General features: G+C 38.4%; 1 protein-coding gene across 10 annotated transcripts in view; it reads left to right on the top strand.

The window, feature by feature from the left end:
• Positions 1-24,966, top strand: part of WDR76 (WD repeat domain 76) — a 73,697-nt gene that overhangs the window by 15,966 nt on the left and 32,765 nt on the right. For 9 of the 10 annotated variants that reach the window (XM_081229907.1, XM_081229908.1, XM_081229906.1 and 6 more), the window contains 6 exons: positions 1,442-1,534; positions 2,836-2,891; positions 21,660-21,786; positions 23,414-23,530; positions 23,616-23,659; positions 24,529-24,682. In XM_081229907.1, coding sequence (XP_081086033.1) covers positions 1,442-1,534; positions 2,836-2,891; positions 21,660-21,786; positions 23,414-23,530; positions 23,616-23,659; positions 24,529-24,682 — 591 coding nt within the window. The remainder of the gene's footprint in view (positions 1-1,441; positions 1,535-2,835; positions 2,892-21,659; positions 21,787-23,413; positions 23,531-23,615; positions 23,660-24,528; positions 24,683-24,966) is intronic. The other variant, XM_081229905.1, reaches the window with a different exon arrangement.

Raw genomic sequence — 24,966 nt, 5'->3', positions numbered from 1 at the left:
ATAAATAAATAAATAAACAAATAATTAAAAAAAAAACAGCCAACAATTTTCTGTCACATACCTCTCTATTTGTGGTTGCTACTCAACAGACAAATTGCACTTTAAGCCATTTTAGCTTTTCTCCCCCACATTATCTGTTGACTTACTATGGAAAATGAAGTTTACACATGTGTGCTGTCCTCTTTTCCCCCCACCCCATGTTTTCCCTTCCCAGATCCTTATTACATATAGTCCCAAGTTTTACCTGAGTTGCAAAATTCCTCTCAATGTAAATCAGAGAATTCTAATGGCTTCATGTGTATATATATATTTTATTCATGAAATATTTTCTGGGGCCCTCCATCTTCCTACTTCTTTCTGGACTGTTTTACTCTTTCTTGGCCTTCTTTTTACTGTTTTCCTTTAAATTTCTTTTATCTTTTATCTGTCCTGTGTTGGAACTTCTGTAGTCTGGATCCTGTCTTTCTCTTTCTTGGTTTATTCTCTCATTTTGATGAAGTGCAGCTTATAGTAACTTACTGAAAACAGGTGTATGAGAGATAGTTTGCATGTCTGAAAAAGGCTTTATGCTTTTTATTTGATTGCTGGCTTAACTGGATTTAGAATTGTAAGTTGAAAATAATTTAATTTTTCCTTATCATTTTTAACACATTCTTCCATTGTTTTCTAGCTTCCTCGATATTGAGAAGTTAGTATCATTCTGATTCTTGGTTCTTTGTCGTCTATTTTTCCCTCTGTAAGCTTTTGGGATCCTCTCTTAACTCACCCATCTCAGGAACTGAGAAATTTTGTGATGATGTGCCTAGTCTTGAGTCTTTTTTCATTCATTGTGTTGCATACACGTCAGGCCCTTTTAATCTGGTAACTCATTTCTTCAGTTTTGAGAAACTTTCTTGTATTATTTCTCTGATGATTTTCTCTCCATTTTCTCTGCTCCTTTTCCCCCCCTACAACTATTAGTTGGATATTGGATCTCCAAGATTTTCTAGTTCAAAGTTGTCTTTTTTGCCCATGTGTTTCTCTTTCTTTGTTCTTTTTTCTGAATTTCTTTAACCATTTCAATGAATTTAAACATTTCTGTTACTGAGTTTTTTTTTCTTGTTTTGTTTAATAAAAAGATAACTTTGAGAAATAGTACAATTAATGGCCAGTAGGAAGTAATGTGCTATTAGGTTACACTAGCTGACTTCTGACATCAGATCACTTGTTATTTAATTGGGAAGCCATACATATATTCTGTGATTATCCCAAACTCAGACTCTTTATCTCAATATTCAATGTAGCAAAGATTATGTGCTGTTTGGTAAGGTAATATAAAATAATTAGAGTAGGTGCAATTCAAAGGAAAATATACATGTGGAGAATGCAATAACTAGTTTTGCGAGGCACTTTTGCTATGGATTATGTAAAGTAACAGAATCTTTTTGGTGTAATTTCATAGGATGATTTTTCAGGATTGTCACCATACGAAAAGAAGAGACTGAAGAACATATCAGAAAATGCAAACTTTTTTGCTTCTCTTCAGTTGTCTGAGGTTTGTGTGGAGTTTCTAATTAAAACGGAGATACTATTCCTCTTGCTAGTAGGTTGATAAAATACTCATAGTATCAGGTTTCATAGTGTCAAATGAGGGAGGGTAAAACTAGGAGCAAGATTTTCACTTAATAGAAAGAGGTTACTATATTTTATTGATTCCAAGACACTTTTTTTTGAAATTGGCATATTAAAATTATAACTGGCAGCTTCCCCTCACCCCTTTTTTGGTAGTACATAAAATAATGGTGTCCTATGAATAGTTGTCTTGGATTCAAAGAAACAGGGTATGTTCCAAGAGGTTGCTTTAACTAAAGGTTAAAGGTTAAGTGGGAGGGATGGGTTAAGGGATGTGTGGTAGAGGAGAGAGAGGACAGCTTTTTTTTTTTTTTTAACTTTAAGAATAGATGCGAGGAACTTTCCTGGAGGTCCCATGGTTAAGATTCCGAGCTCCCATTGCAGGGGGTGCAGGTTTAATCCCTGGTCAGGGAACTAAGATCCCTCATGCAGCGTGGCAAGGCCAAAAAGAAAAAAAAATAGATGGGAATATGCTTTGTATAGGAAACTTTAAGGATAAGTGGCCAGAAGTATGCTAATGTCTTATAATCATTATTACTAAAGGTATAATTTACACTGAAGGTCTTCACACTGGGGTAAAATTTCTATGTGTGAGAGAATAGCTGTTTAGGAGGGTGTGTGATGTTTTCCCCCAAAATACATTAAATCCTTGGCTTTATTAAATAACTATTTGGTTTCTCTGAATACCAGATTCCTAAATATTCAGTGTGTATTTGCATCTTGAGGGGAGGGAGGGTGAGTTAATATAAGGGATTAAATTGTTGAGTCACTAGCAGTTGAAAATTCATAAGAAATTTAGACAAAAGTATCTCTGATTTTGATTTTAGTTAACAGAAATTCTGATTTGATTTGTGGAAGCATAACCTGTAACTTTTCTGGAAAACACCAAAGTAGGATTGCCTGTAGTAGAATTTAAACTTTTAAATTTCTAATAGTATATTTGATAAATGTTTAATGTTTAATCATGTAAACTTGTTAGCAACTTGGTCCAAGGTATCAGAATGTCAGTACATTAGATAGTATTATATACTTGTCTTTATTATTGATAGTGTATTTGTCTCATGTCTACTAGAAGAACAGGTATCATATCTCAAGGTTCTTTAGTTCCTATATAGATCTTGGTTTAGTGTGGATACAGTAGCAGATACTTAATATTTTAGAAGGTAATCTATGTAGTTATAAGATAGTGTTTTTTAACATGTGTATGTTTTGTGTATTTTGCAGTCAGCTGCAAGGCTCCGTGAAATGATAAAGAAGAGACAGCCTCCGGAATCCAAAAGGTAAAAAGATTTGGTTTACATTTCCTGTACCATGATATATTGCTGAGTTGTTTTATAATTTGAAAAACTGGTTCAACATAGTAAAATAAATAGCAGATCAGAAACTCTGTAATTTAATGTAATTTAATCTTAATCCTTTATAGGAACTCTGAGGGAATGCTGCGTTTTAATAAGTCTAAAGTTCTCATCTTCATCAAAGGACTGTATAGGAAATAGAATCTTGAGAGCTGAATTTTGTTTATATTTATTATTGCTGCTAATGGAGGGAAATCTTTATTACCACTAAATTGTTCTTATTTTTGCCTGAGAAACTGTTCTTAAAGATTCTTCTACTTTATTTTTCTGGCTATCTTTTTGCTTCTCAATTTGTTTTTTCTTTCCCATTCCTAGAATAAAGGAAGGAAATGAGCATTTGTTGCACATTTATGAAATACAGTGCAATGACCTAAAATTTTTATACTGCATTATCTCATTTATTTCTGGCAAAAATTTTGTGGGATAGAAAACAGGCTCAAAGAGGTAAAGTACTGATAATTTGCTCAAGGTCGAAGTAGTTCTTAAGTAGAAGCTTCAGGATTTGAACTCCAGTATTCCTTAGGTTAAGTTCTCTCCTCTTCATTTTAGCAGGGCTATGTATAAGTGAAGAAACTGAAAATCTTGGCATCAGTAGACCATTTTTTTAGTGCTAAATGCTAATGAAATGTAGCATCATTTAATTGGTTTGATTCTCATACAGGTTAGCTAGCTTGAGAAAAGCTAAACCTTTAATTATGACCAGGTATCTGCGAGTGTGAAAAATTGTTACAGGAGGAACATCATTAACACTGGAAGATAATAGCACCGGTTGTGTTGTCAAGTGGTCATTAGCTTATATTTGCATATTTTTTATTAGCAAAGATTAATGGTGTTTTTCTCACCTAAGTCACAGAATTCCAGCACTTAGTAGTTGTATAAGTATTAGTATCCAGTAGATAGAGCAGAAGTTATATAATATAGAGGAAAGAGCATAGCTTTTGAAATTTGGCAAACATGATTTCAAGTTTCAATTCAGCAACTTATAGCTGTGGTATTAACTTTGGACAATTTACGTAATTTTCTTTCCTTATCTGTAAAGTTGGCATTATGCCAATCTAGAGGCGTTTAAGTTTTTAAAAATTACTAAATATATTATACATACAAAGAAGCACATATGAAGTATTTTTTTATTAATCAATTTATTTTTTAAAATATTTATTTATTTTTGGCTGCGTTGGGTCTGCATTGCTGTGCGTGTGGGCTTTCTCTAGTTGCAGCGAGCAGGGGCTACTCTTTGTTGTGGTGCACTGGCTTTTCATTGCAGTGGGTTTTCTTGTTGTGGAGCACTGGCTCTAGGCACACGGGCTTCAGTAGTTGTGGCACGTGGGCTCTAGAGTGCAGGCTCAGTAGTTGTGGCACATGGGCTTAGTTGCTCTGTGGCATGTGGGATCTTCCCAGACCAGGGATCGAACCTGTGTCCCCTGTATTAACAGGCAGATTCTTAATCACTGTGCCACCAGGGAAGTCCCCACATATGAAGTATTTGTATAGTTGAAAAAATAATAGTAATTCAAGCACCCATCCATGTACTTGTCATCCAGGTCAATAGAAATTTATAGTACCGCTTAAGGCCCTCCCTCCAGATAACAGTCATTATGTGAATTCTTATTTATTTATTTATTTGGCTGTGTGGGGTCTTAGTTGTGGCACACGGGATCTTTCGTTGCAGTGCGTGGGCTTCTCTGTAGTTGCGGTGTGTGGACTCTAGAGCATGCGGGCTTAGTTGCCCTGCAGCATGTGGGATCTTAGTTCCCCGACCAAGGATCGAACCCGCATCCCCTGCATTGGAAGGCTGATTCTAAACCACTGACTGTCAAGGAAGTCCATTATGCTGAATTCTGTGATAATCACTCCTTGCATTTATTTATAGTTTTACTACCTGTGAATGTATATTTAAACAGTATTTTGCTTATTTTGTCCTGTTTTTTATATTGACATATAATGTGCCATTTTTATATTCTGGGATTTTATTTTGCTCATTTTTATATCTTTATGTCTTAAAATTCATTCATGTTGATGTGTACAGCTTTACTTCATCATGTGTTTTCTTCTGTATGAATGTGCTATGTTGATGGACAGTTGAATTGTTTCTTTTGTCAATATCACACTGTTTTGCTTATTATGGCTTTAAGGTAAGTTTTGACATTGGGTAGTCAGTCCTCTAACTTTGCTCTTCTCCTTAAATATTGTGTTAGTTCTTCTGTGTCTTTTGCCTCCCTGTATAGACTGTAGAATCAGTTTGTCAGTATCTGCAAAATAACTTGCTGGGATTTTGATTGGGATTGCTTTGAATCTATAGATTAAGTTGGGAAGAACTGACATCTTGACAATATGTCTTCTTATCAAAGAACGTGGATAATCTCTCCATTTATTTAGTTCTTTGATTTCTATCATCAGAGTTTTGTAGTTTTCCTCATATAAACCTTATAAATATTTTCTTAGATTTATGCCTAAGTATTTTTTTTTTTTGGTTTATAATTTAAATGGATTGTATTTTAAACTTCAAATTCCACTTGTTTCTTGCTGGTATATAGGAAATCAGTTGACTTTTGTATGTTAACCCTGTATCCTACAACCTTGCTATAATCACTTATTACTTCCAGGAATATTTTTATCCATTCTTTAGAATTTTCTAAATAGACTATCATGTCATTTGTGAACAAATACTGTTTTATTTCTTTCTTCCCAATCTTTATACCATTTATTTATTTTTCTTCTATTATTGCATTAGCTAGAACTTTCAGCACAGCACAGTGGGGTTTTTTTTGGTTGTTAGTTAATTAATTAATTAACTTTCGGCTGTGTTGGGTCTTCGTTGCTGCGCGCAGGCTTTCTCTAGTTGTGGCAAGAGGGGGTTACTCTTCCTTGCGGTATGCGGGCTTCTCATTGCGGTGGCTTGTCTTCTTGTGGAGCACAGGCTCTAGGCGCACGGGCTTCGGTAGCTGTGGCATGTGGTCTCAGTAGTTGTGGCTCGCGGGCTGTAGAGTGCAGGCTCAGTAGTTGTGGCGCATGGGCTTAGTTGCTCCGCGGCATGTGGGATCTTCCAGGACCACGGCTCGAACCCATGTCCCCTTCATTGGCAGGTGGATTCTCAACCACTGCGCCACCAGGGAAGTCCGACAGTATTGAAAAGGAGTGGTGAGAGAGGACATTCTTGCCTTGTACCTGATCTCAGTGGGAAAGCTTGGCATTTCTCACCACTAAATATTATGTTATCTATAGGGTTTTTTGTAGATTTTATTTCGTTGAGGAAGTTCCCCTCTATTTTCAGTTTACTGAGAATTTTTATTCTGAATGGATGTTGGGATTTGCCAAATGCTTTTCCTGCATTTATTGATAAGATCATGCAATTTTTTTTCTCAGCCTGTTGATGGGTGGATTACATTAATTGATTTTTGTGTGTTGAGCTAGTGTTGCATACCTGAGATATATTCCAGTTGTTTGTGATTTATAATACATTTTATACATTGTTGGACTCAATTTACTAATATTCTGTTGAGGGTTTTTGCATCTTGGCTCATGAGAGATATTGATCTGTAGTTTTCTGTTCTTGTAATGTCTGTCTGGTTTTGATATCACAGTAATGTTAGCCTCATAGAATGAGTTAGGTAGTATTCCCTCTGCTTCTGTCCTCTGAAAAAGATTGTAGAGAATTGGTTTAATTTTTCCCTTCAATGCGTGGTAGAATTCACTAGTGCACCCATATCAGCCTGGTGCTTTCTGTTTTGGAAGGTTATTAATTACTAGTTCAATTTCTTTAATAAATACAAGCCTATTCAGATTGTTTCTTGTATGAGTTTTGGCAAATTGTGTGTTTCAAGGAATTGGTCCATTTCATCTAGGTTTTCAAATATGTGGGCATTGAGTTGTTTATATTATTCCTTTATTACCTTTTTAATGTCCATAGGATCTGTAGTGAGTCCCCTCTTTTATTTATTTATTTTTAAATTGGAGTATAATTGCTTTACAATGTTGTGTTAGTTTCTGCTGTACAACATGGTGAATCAACTATATGTACACATATTCCCTCCCTCTTGGACCTTCCTCCCACCCCCCACCTCCCCATCCCACCCATCTAGGTCATCACAGAGCACCGAGCTTAGTTCCCTGTGCTATACAGCAGGTTCCCACTAGCTATCTGTTTTACACATTGTAGTGTATATATGTCAATCCTAATCTCTCAGTTCATCCCCCCCTCCCCTCCCACCCCCCCCACCCCCACCACATCCACATGTCCGTTCTCTACGTCTGCGTCTCTATTCCTGCCCTGGAAATAGGTTCATCTGTAGCATTTTTCTATATTCCACATTTATGCGTTAATATACGATATTTGTTTTTCTCTGACTTACTTCACTCTGTATGATAGACTCTAGGTCCATCCACATCTCTACAAATGACCCAATTTCGTTCCTTTTTATGGTTGCATAATATTCCATTGTATATATGTGCCACATCTTCTTTATCCACTCATCTGTCATTGGAAATTTAGGTTGTTTCCATGTCTTGGCTATTGTAAATAGTGCTGCAGTGAACATTGGGGTACATGTGTCATTTTGAATTATGGTTTTCTCACGGTATATGCCCAGTAGGGGGATGGCTGGGTCATATGGTAGTTCTGTTTTTAGTTTATTATTTATTTATTTATTTATTTATTTATTTATTTGCGGTACGCGGGCCTCTCACTGTTGTGGCCTCTCCCGTTGCAGAGCACAGGCTCCGGACACACAGGCTCAGCGGCCATGGCTCACGGGCCTAGCCGCTCTGTGGCATGTGGGATCTTCCCAGACCGGGGCACGAACCCGCGTCCCCTGCATTGGCAGGCAGACTCTCAACCACTGCGCCACCAGGGAAGCCCCTGTTTTTAGTTTTTTAAGGAACCTCCATACTGTTCTCCATAGTGACTGTATCAATTTACATTCTCACCAACAGTGCAAGAGGGGTCCCTTTTCTCTACACCCTCTCCAGCATTTATTGTTTGTAGATTTTTTGATGATGGCCATTTTCACTGGTATGAGGTGATACCTCATTGTAGTTTTGATTTGCATTTCTCTAATGATTAGTGATGTTGATTATCTTTTCATGTGCCTCTTGGCCATCTGTATGTCTTCTTTGGAGAAATGTCTATTTAGGTCTTCTGCCCATTTTTGGATTGGGTTGTTTGTTGTTTTGATATTGAGGTGCATGAGCTGTTTGTATATTTTGGAGATTAATCCTTTGTCAGTTGCTTCGTTTGCAAATATTTTCTCCCATTCTGAGGGTTGTTTTCTTGTCTTGTTTATGGTTTCCTTTGCTGTGCAAAAGCTTTTAAGTTTAATTAGGTCCCATTTATTTATTTTTGATTTTATTTTCGTTACTCTAGGAGGTGAGTCAAAAAAGATCTTGCTGTGGTTTACGTCAAAGAGTGTTTTTCCTATGTTTTCCTCTAAGAGTTTTATAGTATCTGATCTTACATTTAGGTCTTTAATCCATTTTGAGTTTATTTTTGTGTATGGTGTTAGGAAGTGTTCTAATTTCATTCTTTTACATGTAGCTGTCCAGTTTTCCCAGCGCCACTTATTGAAGGGGCTGTCTTTTCTCCATTGTATATTCTTGCCTCCTTTATCAAAAATAAGGTGACCATATGTGCATGGGTTCATCTCTGAGCTTTCTATCCTGTTCTGTTGATCTATATTTCTGTTTTTATGCCAGTACCATACTGTCTTGATTACTGTAGGTTTGTAGTATAGTCTGAAGTCTGGGAGTCTGATTCCTCCAGCTCCATTTTTCTTCCTCAAGATTGCTTTGGCTATTCAGGGTCTTCTGTGTGTCCATACAAATTTTAAGATTTTTTGTTCTAGTTCTGTAAAAAATGCCATCGGTAATTTGATAGGGATTGCACTGAATCTGTAGATTGCTTTGGGTAGAAGAGTCACTTTCACAATATTGATTTTTCCGATCCAAGAGCATGGTACATCTCGCCATCTCTATGTATAGTATTGTGTCATCTGCAAACAGTGACAATTTTGCTTCTTCTTTTCTGATTTGGATTCCTTTTATTCCTTTTTCTTCTCTGATTGCCGTGGCTAAAACTTTCAAAACTATGTTGAATAATAGTGGTGAGAGTGGGCAGTCTTGTCTGGTTCCTGATCTTAGTGGAAATGGTTTCAGTTTTTCACCATTGAGAATGATGTTGGCTGTGGATTTTATGGCCTTTATTGGCCTTTATTATGTTGAGGTAAGTCCCTCTATGCCTACATTCTGGAGGGTTTTTATCATAAATGGGTGTTGAATTTGTTGAAAGCTTTTTCTGCATCTATTGAGGTGATCATATGGTTGTTCTCCCTGAATTTGTTAATATGGTTTATTACAGTGATTGATTTGTGTATATTGAAGAATCCTTGCCTTCTGGGGCTAAAACCCACTTGATCATGGTGTATGATTTTTTTTTGAAGTTAATTAATTAATTAAATTATTTTTGGCTGTGTTGGGTCCTCGTTTCTGTGCAAGGGCTTTCTCTAGTTGTGGCAAGCGGGGGCCACTCTTCATCACGGTGCGCGGGCCTCTCACTGTTGTGGCCTCTCTTGTTGTGGAGCACACGCTCCAGATGCGCAGTCTCAGTAGTTGTGGCTCACGGGCCCAGTTGCTCCGCGGCATGTGGGATCCTCCCAGACCAGGGCTCGAACCCGTGTCCCCTGCATTGGCAGGCAGATTCTCAACCACTGCACCACCAGGGAAGCCCTTGGTGTATGAGTCTTTTAATGTGCTGTTGAAATCTGTTTGCTAGTATTTTTTTTTTTTTGGAGGAGCACAAATCAGACATATCAAGTGAAAAAACCGATATGTGTAATTTTCAAAATCCATTTTTCATTTATAGTTAAGAGACTATATGACAAACTTGTGCTTTTCTAAGAATTTGTCCATTTCTTCCAGGTTGTCCATTTTATTGGCATATAGTTGCTTGTAGTGATCTCTCATGATCCTTTGTATTTCTGCAGTGTCAGTTGTTACTTCTCGTTTTTCATTTCTAATTCTGTTGATTTGAATCTTCTCCCTTTTCTTCTTGATGTGTCTGGCTAATGGTTTTTCAATTTTGTTTATCTTCTCAAAGAACCAGCTTTTAGTTTTCTTGATGTTTGCTGTGGTTTACTTCATTTCTTTTTTATTTATTTCTGATCTGATCTTTATGATTTCTTTCCTTTTGCTAACTTTGGTTTTTTTTTTTTTGTTCTTCTTACTCTAATTGCTTTAGGTGTAAGTTTAGATTGTTTATTTGAGATTTTTGTTGTTTCTTGAGGTGAGATTGAATTGCTATAAACTTGCCTACAAATGACAAGTTCTTTTTTTTGTGTCCCATAGATTTGGGGTCATTGTGTTTTCATTGTCATTTGTTTCTGTGTATTCTTTTCTTTATTCTTTGATTTCTTCAGGATCTCTTGGTTATTTAGCAGTGCATTGTTTAGCCTCTATGTGTTTGTGTTTTTTTATACTTTTTTTTCGTTTAATTGATTTCTAATCTTACAGCGTTGTGGTTGGAAATGATGCTTGATACGATTTTTATTTTCTTAAGTTTCTGAGGCTTGATTTGTGACCCAAGATGTGATCTGTCCTGGAGAATGTTCCATGAGCACTTGAGAAGAAAGTGTATTCTGTTGTTTTTGGATGGAATGTCCTATAAATATCAATTAAGTGCATCTTGTTTAATGTATCATTTAAAGCTTGTGTTTCCTTCTTTATTTTCATTTTGGATGATCTGTCCATTGGTGAAAGTGGGGTGTTAAAATCCCCTACTATGATTGTGTTACTGTCGATTTACCCTTTTCTGGCTGTTAGCATTTGCTTTATGTGTTGAGGTGCTCCTATGTTGGGTGCATAAATAGTTACAAGTGTTATATCTTCTTCTTGGCTTGATCCCTTGATCATTATGTAGTGTCCTTCTTTGTCTCTTGTAATAGTCTTTATTTTAAAGTCTATTTTGTCTTATATGAGAATTGCTACTCCAGCTTTGTTTTGGTTTCCATTTGCATGGAATATCTTTTTCCATCCCCTCACTTTCAGTCTGTATGTGTCCATAGGTCTGAAGTGGTTTCTTGTAGACAGCATATGTTTGGGTCTTGTTTTTGTATCCATTCAGCTAGTGTATGTCTTTTGTTTGGAGCATAATTATCGATATGTATGTTCCTATTACGATTTTCTTAATTGTTTTGTGTTTGCTATTGTAAGTCTTTTCCTTCTCTTGTGTTTCCTGCCTAGAGAAGTTCCTTTAGTATTTGTTGTAGAGCTAGTTTGGTGGCACTGAATTCTCTTAGGTTTTGCTTGTTTGTAAAGGTTTTAATTTCTCCGTCGAATCTGAATGAGATCCTTTCTGGGCAGAGTAATCTTGGTTGTAGGTTTTTCCCTTTCTTCACTTTGAATATGTCCTGCCACTCCCTTCTGGCTTGCAGAGTTTCTGCTGAAAGATCAGCTGTTAACCTTATGGGGATTCCCTTGTATGTTGTTGCTCTTCCCTTGCTACTTTTAATATTTTTTCTTTGTATTTATTTTTTTTTGGAATTTTTGCATTTTATTTTATTTTATTTTTTATACAGCAGGTTCTTATTAGTTTCTCAGTCCCCCTTTTTTTTTTCCTCTTCTTCTTCTGGGACCTGTATAATTCAAATGTTGGTGTGTTTAATATTGTCCCAGAGGTCTCTGAGATTGTCCTCAATTCTTTTCATTTTTTTCTGTTTATTCTGCTCTGTGGTAGTTATTTCCACTATTTTATCTTCCAAGTCACTTATCCATTCTTCTGCCTCAGTTATTCTGCTATTGATTCCTTCCAGAGAGTTTTTAAAATTTCATTTATTGTGTTGTTTTTCCTTGTTTGTTTGCTCTTTAGTTCGTCTAGTTCCTTGTTAAACATGTCTTGTATTTTTTCCATTCTATTTCCATTATTTTGGGTCATCTTTACTATTATTACTCCGAAGTCTTTTTCAGGTGGACTGCCTGTTTCCTCTTCATTTGTTTTGTCTGGTGGGTTTTTACCCTTGCTCCTTCATCTGCTTTGTATTTCTGTGCCTTCTCATTTTGGCTTAACTTACTGTTCGTGGTGTCCTTTTTGCAGGTTCGTTGTTCCCCTTGTTTTTTTGTCTGCTCCCAGTCAGTAAGGTTGGTTCAGTGGGTTGTGTAGGCTTCTTGGTGGAGGGGACTGGTGCCTGTGTTCTGTTGGATGAGGCTGGATCTTGTCTTTCTGGTGGGCAGGACCACGTCCGGTGGTGTGTTTTGGGGTGTCCGTGACCTTATTATTATTTTAGGCAGCCTCTCTGCTAATTGGTGGGGTTGTGTTCCTGTGTTGCTAGTTGTTTGCCATAGGGTGTCCAGCACTGTAGCTTGCTGTTCGTTGAGTGGAACTGGTTCTTAACGTTGAGATGGAGATCTGTGGGAGAGCTTTTGTCGTTTGATGTTACGTGGGGCTGGGAGGTCTTTGGTGGACCAGTGTCCTGAACTCCGCTCTCCCACCTAGAGGCTCAGGCCTGACACCTGGCCCGCACACCAAGACCCTGTCAGCCACATGGCCTAGAAGAAAAGGGAGAAAAAGAATGAAAGAAAGGAAAGAAAAAATAAGTAAAGTAAAATAAAGTTAGCAAAATAGAAAAAAATTTTAAAAATTAAGAGTAATTAAAAAAAGGAGAGAGTAAGAAGAGAGCAACCAAACCAAAAAACAAATCCACCAATGATAGCAAGTGCTAAAAAGTATACTAAAAAACAAAACAAAACAAAACAAAAACAAAACGGACAGTCAGAACCCTAGGAAAAATGGCAAGAGCAAAGCTATACAGACAAAATCACACAAAGAAGCATACACATACACACTCACAAAAAGAGAAAAAGGGGAAAAAAGTTATATATATAAAATGTAAAAAGGAAGAGAGCAACCAAATCATTAAGCAAATCTACCAGTTATAATAAGCTGTAAATACTAAACTAAGATAAACGTAAAACTAGAAACAAATGAGGTACTGAAAGCAAACCCCAAGTCTGCAGTTGCTCCCAAAGTCCACTGTGTCAGTTTTGGGATGATTCGTTGTCTCTTCAGGTATTTCACAGATACAGCGTACACCGAGTTGACTGTGGAGATTTAATCCGCTGCTCCTGAGGCTGCTGGGAGAAATTTCCCTTTCTCTTCTTTGTTCGTACAGCTCCTGAGGTTCAGCTTTGGATTTGGCCCTGTCTCTGCGTGTAGCTCTCCTGAGGGCATCTCTTCCCCACCCAGACAGGACAGGTTAAAGGAGCGGCTGGTTAGGGGGCCTCTGGCTCATTCAGACTGGGGGGAGGGAGTGGTACAGAATGCAGGGAGAGCCTTTGGTGGAAGAGGCTGGTGTGATATTGCAACAGTGTGAGGCATGCCATGTTTTCTCCCATGGAAGTTGTCCCTGCATCACGGGACCCTACAGTGGTGGGCTGCACAGGCTCCCAGGAGGGGAGGGATGGATAGTGACCTGTGTTTGCATACAGGCTTCTTGATGGCTGCAGTAGCAGCCTTAGCGTTTCATACCCGTCTCTGGTGTCCCTGCTGATAGCCGCGGCTCACACCTGTCTCTGGGGCTCGTTTTGGCGGTGCTCTGAATCGTCTCTCCTCGCACACCCTGAAACAATGGTCTCTTGCCTTTTAGGCAGGTCCAGACTTTTTCCTGGACTCCCTTCCGGCTAGCTGTGGTGCACTAGCCCCCTTCAGGCTGTGTTCACGCAGCCAACCCCAGTCCTCTCCCTGGGATCTTAACTCTGAAGCCCGAGCCTCAGCTCCCAGCCCCAACCCACCCTGGTGTGTGAGTAGACAAGCCTCTCAGGCTGGTGAGTGCTGTCAGCACCGATCCTCTGTGCAGGAATCTCTCCGCTTTGCCCTCTCCACCCCTGTTGCTCTGCTCTCCTCCGTGGCGCCGAAGCTTCCCCCCACCCAGCCCCCCAATCCCCACCAGTGAAGGGGCTTCCTAGTGTGTGGAAACTTTTCCTCCTTCACAGCTCCCTCCCAGAGGTACAGGTCCCATCCCTATTTTTTTGTCTTTGCTTATCCTTTTCTCTTTTGCCCTACCCAGGTATGTGGGGAGTTTCTTGCCTTTTGGGAAGTCTGAGGTCTTCAGCCAGTGTTCAGTATGTATTCTATAGGAATTGTTCCACATGTAGATGTAGTTTTTTTTTTTTTTTTTTTTTTCGGTATGTGGGCCTCTCACTGTTGCGGCCTCTCCCGTTGCAGAGCACAGGCTCCGGACGCGCAGGCTCAGCGGCCATGGCTCACGGGCCCAGCCGCTCCGCGGCATGTGGGATCTTCCCGGACCGGGGCACGAACTTGTATCCCCTGCATCGGCAGGTGGACTCTCAACCACTGCGCCACCAGGGAAGCTCCCTTCTAGTGTATTTTTCATTTTAGTTATTGTATTGTTCATTTCTTTTTGTTTGTTGTTTAGTTATTCTAGGTCTTCATTAAACATTTCTTGTATCTTCTGAATCTGTACCTCCATTCTTTTTCTGAGATCTTGGATCATCTATACTGTCATTACTATGAATTCTTTTTCAGGTAGATTGCCTTTCTCCACTTCATTTAATTGTTCTTCTGGGCTTTTATCATGTTCCTTAGTGTGAGATATGTTTCTCTGCTGTCTCATTTTTGTCTAACTTCCTGTGATCGTGGTGTCCATTATGCAGGCTGCAGGGTTGTATTTCTTCTTCCTTCTGCTGCTTGCTCCCTGGTGGATGAGGCTGTCTAAGAGGCTTGTGCAGGCTTTCTGGTGGGAGGGACTGGTTACTGCCCACTGGGGTGTGGAGCTGGGTCTTGTCCCTCTGTTTGGCAGGGCTGGGTCATGCTGTGTGTTTAGTGGGCAGCTGTGTGCTCAGGAAGACTTTAAGTAGCCTGTCTGCTGATGGGTGGGGCTGTGTCCCGCCCTGTTGATTGTTTGGCCATGGGGTCCCAGTAATGGAAGCTTCAGGTTGTTGGGTGGGGCCAGGTCTTGGTACGACATCGGTGGCCTCCAGGAAGGCTCACACTGATGAGTACTCCCCAGAACTACTGCCGCCAGTGTCTTTGTCCCTGCAGTGAGCCACAGCCACCCCTGCCTCCAATGGAGACCCTCCATTATTGGCAGGTAGGTCTGGTACAGTCTCTTATGAGGTCACTGCTTTTTTCCCTGAGTCCTGGTGTGCATGAGACCTTGTGTGTGCCCTCCAAGAGTGGAATTTCTGTTTCCCCAGTCCTGTGGAATTCCTGTGATCAAACTGGCCTTCAAAGCCAAGTTCTCTGGGGGCTTCTTCTCCTGTTGCCAGAAACCCAGGCTGTAGATGCTGATGTGGGGTTCTCCCTCCTGTGGGAGAACTTATGTGGTATAAGTATTTTCCAGTTTGTTAGTCATCCACCTGGCAGGTATGGGATTTGATTTTATTGCGATTGTGCCCCTTGTACCAGCTCCTTGCGGCTTCTTCTTTGTCTTTGGATGTAGGGTATCTTTTCGCAGCTTCCAGCGTGTTTTTGTTGATGGTTGTTCAGCAGTTAGTTGTGATTTTGGTGTTTACGTAAGAGGAGGTGAGCTCACTTCCTTCTACTCTGCCATCTTGTCTTTTTGTCTGGAAACTCCAGTCTTAATGAGACAGGTGTAATCTGGTCAGCAACAACTCCATGAATCTGGGATTATATCTGAGTAAACTGGATGCTTGTTGGTCCTTTTAAGAAAGTGTCCCTGGAAAAGGTGTGAGTAGTAATCACAGAAGGTTCTCAAGAGCACCATTCACCTTGTGCTGTTTATTACAATGGATATGATATGACTCAGGAACAGCCAGATGGGATAGATGCATCAGGCAAGGCATGGGGAAGGGGCACGGAGCTTCCATCTCTCTCTGAGAGCATCACTCTTCTAGCATCTCTCCGTGTTCACTGTCTCAGAAGTTCCTAATTTGCTTTTCCTTTGATGGATAACTTCCCAGGGTACAGAATTCTAGGTTGGGTTTTTCTTTTCTCTCAACACTTTAAATATTTTCACTCTCTCCTTGCCTGCATGGTTTCTGAGAAGATAGATTTAATTTCTATCTTTGTTCTCTCTAGGTAAAGTGGTTTTTCCTTCTGGTTCCTTTCAGGATTTTATCTTTGATTTTTCTGTAGTTTGGAAATGAATTGCCTAGTTGTAGATTTTGTTTGTTTGTTTTCATTTTTGTTTTTGCATTTATCTAGCTTGATGTTCTCTGAGCTTTGTAGATCTGTGGTTTGGTGTCTGACACTAATTTGGGGGGAATTTTCAGTTATTATTTCAAATATTTCTTCTATTACTTGTTTCTTCTCGTATTCCCATTATTTATATGTTATACTTTTTTGTTATCTACGTTCTTGGTTATTCTGTTCTGTTTTTTGTCTTTTTCTCCTTGCTTTTCAGTTTTAGAGACTCCTATTGAGATATCCCCAAGGTCAGAGATTCTTTCCTCAGCCATGTCTAGTCTATTACTGAGCCCATCAAAGGCATTCTTCATTTCTATTATAGTGTTTTTGATCTCTGGCGTTTCTTTTTCATTCTTTCTTAGTATTTACATCCCTCTGTTGACATCGCTTATCTGTTCTTTCATGGTGTCTATTTTATCCATTGGAGCCCTTAGCATGTTAATCACAGTTGTTTTAAATTCTTAGTGTGATAATTTCAACATTTCTGCCATGTCTGGTTTTGAAGCTTGCTCTGTTTCTTTCTTTTTTTTTTTTTTTTTTTTTGCGGTACGCTGGCCTCTCACTGTTGTGGCCTCTCCCGTTGTGGAGCGCAGGCACAGCGGCCATGGCTCACGGGCCTAGCTGCTCCGCAGCATGTGGGATCTTCCCGGACTGGGGCACGAACCCATGTCCCCTGCATCAGCACGTGGACTCTCAACCACTGCATCACCAGGGCAGCCCTGCTCTGTTTCTTTAAATTGTGTTTTTTGATTTTCAGTGTGTCTTGTAATTTTTTCTTGATAACTGGATGTGATGTACCAAGAAAAGTAACTGTTATAAATAGGTCTTTAGCAATGTGGTGGTGAGATGTTGGGGGAGGGGAGCATTCTGTAGTCTTGTTATTAGTTCTCAGTCTCTGACTGAACCTATGTCTTTGGATTGTGAACTTCACAAGTGTTTTAGTTTTTTTCCTCTCCTTAGGTTGGAGAAGATGGCAAGAGTGGGCTGCTGTTGGGTATTTCCCTTCCCCAGGTTAGTTAGCCTCTGACAATACCCTAGCAGGTTAGGCTCTGGTTAACTTATTTCTCCTGAGGGCAGACCTGTTAAGAAGAACAGAGTGCTCTGGCCTATTTCAAAACTCTTCCTTTTCTCCTCCCCCTGCTAGAAGCATGAGGAGATTTTTCTCTGATATTTACTTTGAGGGCCTGGTCAAGCTCCTGGATATAAATCTTACAAAATTGTGGGGGTGAGGCCCCCTTGAGGTTTCTTTTTTTTTAAGATTTTATTTTTAGAGCAGTTTTAGTTTCACAGCAAAATTGAGAGTAATTTACAGAGATTTCCATCTCCTGCCCAACACATGCATAGCTTCTCCCATTATCAGAATCACTCACCAGAGTGGTACGTTTGTTACCAAGGATGAACCTACCTTGATACATCATAATCACCCCAGATCTGTAGTTTACCTTAGGGTTCACTCTTGGTGTTGTTCATTCTTTGGGTTTGTACAAATGTATAATAACATATATCTATCATTATAATGTACAGAGTATTTCACTGCCCTAAAATCCTCTGTGCTCTGCCTTTTCATCCCTTATCACCCTCACCCCTTGCAATCACTGATCATTTTTGCCTCCATAGTTTTGCCTTTTCCTGAATGTCAGTCATGTATTTGGAATCATACAGTATGTAGTCTCATTCAGGTTGGCTGCTTTTTTTAGTAATATGCATTTAAGGTTCCCCCATGTCTTTTCATGGCTTAATAGCTCATTTCTTTTTTTAAAAATATTTTTATTATGGATCTTTTGTTATTTAGATCATTTCAGCAAAAAGATTAAGGCTAAATTACAATGGAACTGCCATTGACTAAGTAATGTGAGAGATCTACTTTTCTCCAACTACCAGTCTTTTTACTTTTTTCAGAGTTCAGTCACCATAGGTCAAATTCTTTTGGAGATAAATGTCAGTTTTAATAATATACGATATCAGGCTTTAGTTCTGTTTACAGTGCTATAAATATCTTTGTGACAAAAGATTTAGAGGACTTTGAAATCGGCACATTACTTATAATATTTTAATACTATAAAAGTTAATAAAGACTGTTAAATTTACCAAAGACTTCTGGAGGAATCTTTGGTAAATTTAACCAGTATTTAACCAAGTATATAACAAGTATACTTGGTTTTGCTTTATACCTCATTGTTAAGCTAAAGTGGTAACATTTAAGTTAAAAGGTACTGGTTACAGTCTTTTTAAGGCCGTGGGCCAGAGATCATTTCAAATTTTTGGTCTTCATATTAGGTTTCATAGCAGTACAGTTTAAGTGTAGTTGATTTACAATATTATATTATTTTCAGGTGTACAACATGGTGATTTAAAATTTTTATAGATTATACTCCATTTATAGTTACTGTAAAATGATGGCTGGGGCTTCCCAGGGGGCGCAGTGGTTGAGAGTCCGCCTGCCGATGCAGGGGACGTGGGTTCGTGCTCCGGTCCGGGAAGACCCCACATGCCGTGGAGTGGCTGGGCCCGTGAGCCATGGTCGCTGAGCCTGCGCGTCCGGAGCCTGTGCTCCGCAACGGGAGAGGCCACAACAGTGAGAGGCCCGCGTACTGAAAAATAAATAAATAAATAAATAAATAAAATGATGGCTGTATTCCCTGTGCTATAAATATATCCTTGTAGCTTATTTATTTTGTACAAAGTGGTTTGTACCTCTTAACCTCCTACCCCTGTCTTGCCCCTCCCCTCTTCCCTCTCCTACTGGTAACCACTAGTTTGTTCTCTATATCTGTGAGTCTGTTTCTGTTTTGTTATATTCATTCATTTGTTTTATGCTTTAGATTCCACATGTAGGTGATAACATACAGTATTTGTCTTTTTCTGTCTGATTTATTTCACTAAGCATAATAGCCTCCAGTTTCAGTCATGTTGTTGCAAATGGGAAAACTTCACTTTTTTATGGCTATGTAGTATTACATTGTATGTATGTGTATATATATATATATACATATATATATATATACACACACACATATATACACCACATCTTTATCCATTCATCTGTTGATGAACTTTTAGGCTGCTTCCATATCTTGTCTATTATAAAAAAAATGCTGCTATGAACATTGGGGTGCATGTATTTTTTTTTTGGCTGCACTGGGTCTTTGTTGCTGTGTGCAGGTTTTCTCTAGTTGCAGTGAGTGAGGTCCACTCTTTGTTGCAGTGTGTGGGCTTCTCATTGCGGTGGCTTCTCTTGTTGCGGAGCATGGGCTCTAGGTACACGGGCTTTGGTAGTTGCAGCACACGAGCTCAGTAGTTGTGGCATGCGGGCCCTAGAGCACGTGGGCTTCAGTAGGTGTGGTGCATGGGCTCAATACTTGCAGTGCACGGGCTCTAGGGTGCATGGGCTTCAGTAGTTGTTTCGCGCAGGCTCAGTAGTTGTGGCTCACGAGCTCTAGAGCACAGGGTCAGTTGTTGTGGTGCACGGGCTTAGTTGCTCCGCGGTATGTGGGATATTCCCAGACCAGGGCTCGAACCCGTGTCCCTTTCACTGGCAGGCAGATTCTTAACCACTGCACCACCAGGGAAGTCCTGCATGTGTCTTTTTGAACGAGTGTTTTTCTTTTCTTTGCATAAATTCCCAGGAGTGGAATTGCTGGATAATATGGTAGTTCTATTTTTAGTCTTTTGAGGAACATTTATACTGTTTTCCACAGTAGCTGCACAAATTTACATTCCCACCAACAGTGTACAGAGGTTCCCTTTTCTCCACATCCTTGCCAACACTTGTTATTTGTGGTCTTTCTGATGATAGCCATTCTCACAGGTGAGAGGTGATATCTCAATGTGGTTTTCATTTGTATTTCCCTGATGATCTAATCTTTTCATTTGTGCCTGTTGGCCATCTCTATGTCTTCTTTGGGTCCTCTACCCATTGTTTAATCAGATTTTTTTTGTTTTTGATGTTGAGTTATATGAGCTGTTTATCTATTTTGGATATTAATCTGTTATTGGACAAATCATTTGCACAAATCTTCTTCCCTTCAGTCAGTTGCCTTTTCATTTTGTTGATGGTTTCCTTTGTTTTGCATAAGCTTTTAAGTTTGATTAGGTCCCATTTGTTTATTCTTTGCTTTTGTTGCTCTTGCCTGAGGAGACACATCCAAAAAATATTGCTAAGACCAATGTCAAAGAGTGTAGTACCTGTGTTTTCTTCTAGGAGTTTTATGGTTTCAGGTCTTACATTAAAGCCTGTAATCCATTTTGAGTCTGTTTTTGTATATGGTGTAAGAAAATGTTCTAGTTCCATTATTTTACATGTAGCTGTCTAGTTTTCCCTGGAGTTTTTAACTCTCAGACTTGTGTACACTGAACCTCCAGCAACTGGTCAATTACAGTTCAGGCTTTCCTACCCTGGTGCTGGTTCCCATGATGGTTTCCATTTCTAAGTCTGCTCCAATAAGCCATGACTTCTTGCATTTGCCTGTCTGTCTCTCCAGTATTAGGCTCAGCAGTTTCTACTGTGCCCTCATTTCTCTTAAGGATCCTAGAAGAGTTGATTTTTTAGTCTGTTCAGCTTTTTACTTGATAAGACAGTGCAGTGACTTTCAAGCTCTTTAAATTTGGAACTGGAAACTGGAAGTTCTGAACTACTTTTTTAAAATAAAAAAATGATGCATAAAAAAGTAGGATATGGGCTTCCCTGGTGGCGCAGTGGTTGAGAGTCCGCCTGCCGAGGCAGGGGACGCGGGTTCGTGCCCCAGTCTGGGAGGATCCCACGTGCTGCGGAGCGGCTGGGCCTGTGAGCCATGGCCGTTGAGCCTGTGCGTCTGGAGCCTGTGCTCCGCAAGAGGAGAGGCCACAAGAGTGAGAGGCCCGTGTAACAAAAAAAAAAAAAAGTAGGATATGTATATGATTTAAAAAAGTAAACTATATGGAAGGCAATGCAATGAAACATTTAAGTCTCTTTCCTATCCTGGACCTTAGTTCTCCAGGCCTTTTCCCTAGAGGAAACCACTGTTAATAGTTTCATGTGTATTCTTCCATAGGTAATCTCAGTAATTACAAATGTATGTGTATATATTTTGTAAAAAAGCAAATGGAACCATATTCAACATGTGCTGGACCTTGTTTTTGCTTCTTGTATCTTAGAGTTCATGTCATATCAGCACACAAAAATCTATTTCTTTTTTTATGACTGCATAATATTCTGCTAGATATGTATGTCATAATTTATTTAACACCCCTCACCTCCCCATGATGAACATTTATGATGTTTCCAGGCTTTTAATTAAAATCAGTGTAGGGACTTCACTGGTGGTCCAGTGGTTAAGACTCCGTGCTTCCATGGCAGGGGGCACGGGTTTGATCCTGGGTTAGGAAAGTTCCACATGCTGCACAGTGTGACGAAGAAAAATAAAAAATCAGTGTAGCCATGTATATACATCTTTGCAATGTGTGAATATATCTGTGAGATAGATTACTAGACGTTATCTTCTTGATATTAATAAATACATATAACTTTTATGAGTATAACATGATTTTTTCCCCCACTCCTTTAGAAAGAAGCCTAAGAAGAAAGAAAATGAGACTGGATGTAGAAGGTCAATGCGATTACTAAAAGTTGATCCTTCAGGAGTTTCATTACCAGCAACTCCAACCCAGCCAATATTAGTAGCAGATGAAAATGTAAGAAAGAGTACAAATACAATATATTAACCAATAAAATACTAAAAAATTTGAAGTGTTTGAAAGTAGAGTAAAAAGTCATTAAATTATGTTTAATTTGTACTTCATTAATTTAATACTTGGCTGTTGTATGGTTTAATGAGTAAGATTTCAAACTCATAAAAGACTGGCTTGGATTCTATATTTCTGCAGACTTACCCTGTGTGGGATTGTGGGTAAATTCCTTAGTCTTTCTGAGCCCCAGTTTCCCCATTTTTAAAATGGCAACAATAGCAGAAACCTCTCAAAGAGGTGTTGTGAGGGATAAATGAAATAGTATCTGTAAAGTTTCTTACATTATATTAAGGACTTAGTAAGCAATAAATGGTAGTTATTAATATTATTAGTAATAAATAATATATGTCAGTAGTGATGGGGTTCTCTTACTGTAGTTTAATTTTATGCTATCAGTGAGTGAAAAGAGTTTTATTTACCAAATTTATTGTCTAAATAAGATTATGAGTATATTTTTTATTCAGGGGCACCTACTGTTTTTAATACTTTGTATCTAAGTGCTTAATTATAAATTGGAAGATTAGCCTGGTGCTTTGAGAGCTAATTGCAAATTAAGTTGCTAGGGGAAGAGTAGCTTTCAAATTTTTTTGAAGCCTCCATCCATCCATGATAAGAAATACATTTACATTGAACCCATTCCACACACACACACACACACACACACACACACACACACAACTGAAACAAAACTTTTGTGAAATGATACTTATCCTTACTACATGTGATATGCTTTTGTATTTCCTAGTCTGTTCTTTTCTCATTCACGAAAACACACTGTTGGTTGTAATGTATTAAAATGATTTCACGACCTATGGGTTACAACCTGTGATTTAAAAAACACTGACATACAGAAAGAGAAAGACAAATATCATATGATATCACTTAATATGTGGAATCTAAAATGTGGCACAAACGAACCTATCTACAAAACAGAAACTCACAGAAATAGAGAATAGACTTGTGGTTGCCAAGGGGGGGCAGTGGGGGAGGGAAGGACTGGGAGTTTGGGATTAGCAGATGTAAACTATTATATATAGGATGGGTAAACAGCAAGGTACTACTGTATAGCACAGGGAACTATATTCAGTATCCTGTGGTAAACCATAATGGAAAAGAATATAAAAAAAGAATGTCTATATGTGTATAACTGAGTCACTTTGCTGTACAGCAGAGATGGACACAACATTGTAAATCAACTATGCTTCAATTAAAAAAATAAAAAACACTGACATAGAGTAATAACTTTGAGGTATGAAATTGAACTGATCTGAATCAATTCCCAGCAACTTCAAGTATTGACAGTGTAACTTTGGACAAATTAACTTCTCTAAGTTTCATTCCACTGTCTTTATAATGTGCTATCTTATTCACTGGATTATTAAGGGGATTAAATGAGATAATACATGTTATTACTTTACAGGATACTTGGCATTCATTCATTGAACAACTGTTTTTGAATGCTAACTATGTGTCACCACTGTTGTTGGTATTGAAAGTAAAGTAGTAAGAAATCTTAAGCTTACATTCTAGGGCAGAGCGACAACCAACTTTTTTTTCTTATTTTTTATAACAGCCTTTGTTACCTCCTGGGCCTTTAGAAATGACTTCTGAAAATCGAGATGATAACAGTGAACTATTTAAAGGATTTCTGCAGACTTGGGCAGAAGTGAGCAAGGTATCACTTGGGAGGGTAAGCCCAAGCTTTTAGAATCATCTGTTAAGCAAATTTTAGTACATATATTAACTTAGTGCTTTGGTTTCTCCCATTGTTTCAGACAAGAAGTAAAAACACTGAGAAGGAGTTATCTAGCATTAAAAGGTGAGTTAAAATTCCTTGCCTTTGTTTTACATTTTCTGAGATCTTTATAACTTAAAGACTATACCATTACAGGAAATTTGAAAATGAGGTGAGAAAAATTATCCATCATATTTCTACCCTAACAACTGTTGTTTTTGTATATTTCCTTTCATGTATCACCATATGCAATACCACTAGGATATAAGCTTCATGAATGCATGGATTTTGTCTCAATAACCAGAACAGTGCATTTCACATAGTATATATTCATTCAGTGTTTAATAAATGAGTGAAATCACATACATTTTTACTTTGTTATGTTCTAATATATGTACAGTTTTGCATTATGCTTTTCTGTTAACATTGTGGTTGCATGTTACTAGAGTCTTTAAATTTATTGAATAATTGCATAATATTTGATTTAGCAGGTAGAATTTACCTAACCTCCTCTTACTCCTTTGGTATTTGGAATTGTTTTCTATTTAGTTTTGAGTGTTTGTATGTGTGTTGAAGTTTATATTGTGATAGGGGATTATTTCCTTAGGATAGATTCCAGAATTGGGATTAATGTGTCAAATATTATGGACATTTTCATGGCTTTTAGGACATGCTGGATTGTTTTCCAAAATCTTTTAAAAAAATTTCTGAAAATCTTAAATGAACTTACTCTGCTGTTAGCAATATATATGAATGTATGTTTAACTGCAGCCTCCTAGCTTTTATAAGTGAAAAATAGTACCCCATTGTTTAATTTTATTTCCTTGGTTGCCAGGAAGTTGAATATTTTCCCACATTTACTAATTGTGATTTTACTTTTTCAAATCATCTTTTACTTGTTTTGACTACTGAGTTTGGTTTTGCTTCTAAATTTAACCTTTTAATCTTCTTAGCTACAAAGCCAATTTAAATGGCATGATCATTAGTGAAGATACTGTTTATAAAGTTACCAAAGGCCCAATATTCTCAATGGCTCTCCACCCATCAGAAATTAGAACTTTGGTGGCAGCTGGGGCCAGATCTGGACAAGTTGGGCTTTGGGATTTGGTAAGTTATTATTAATTGTTTTGAAGATATTAACATTTGAAGCAAATAGTCTGCGAAAGAATAGCCTAGAGCCATGTGTTTCGAGATGTCACTTGAGATTTATAGTTTTGTGCTTTGTGATTCCAAATTTTAGAAACCTAGAGGAATTTAAATTTGCTTTGTAGAACTTTAACATTTTTAGCTTGAATATCTTTAGTCATCTGGGCATAAATTCCTGCCAGGAAAGTTTATTACAACTTTAAGTGTGTATATGAAAAGAATCGTACAAAGTTCTTAGGTTTCTA

Source organism: Mesoplodon bidens, assembly GCF_964165515.1.
Source record: "Mesoplodon bidens genome assembly, chromosome: 3".
Lineage (NCBI taxonomy): Eukaryota > Metazoa > Chordata > Mammalia > Artiodactyla > Ziphiidae > Mesoplodon > Mesoplodon bidens.
The sequence above is the reverse complement of the archived record's forward strand: the minus strand, read 5'-3'. Positions and strand labels throughout refer to the sequence as shown.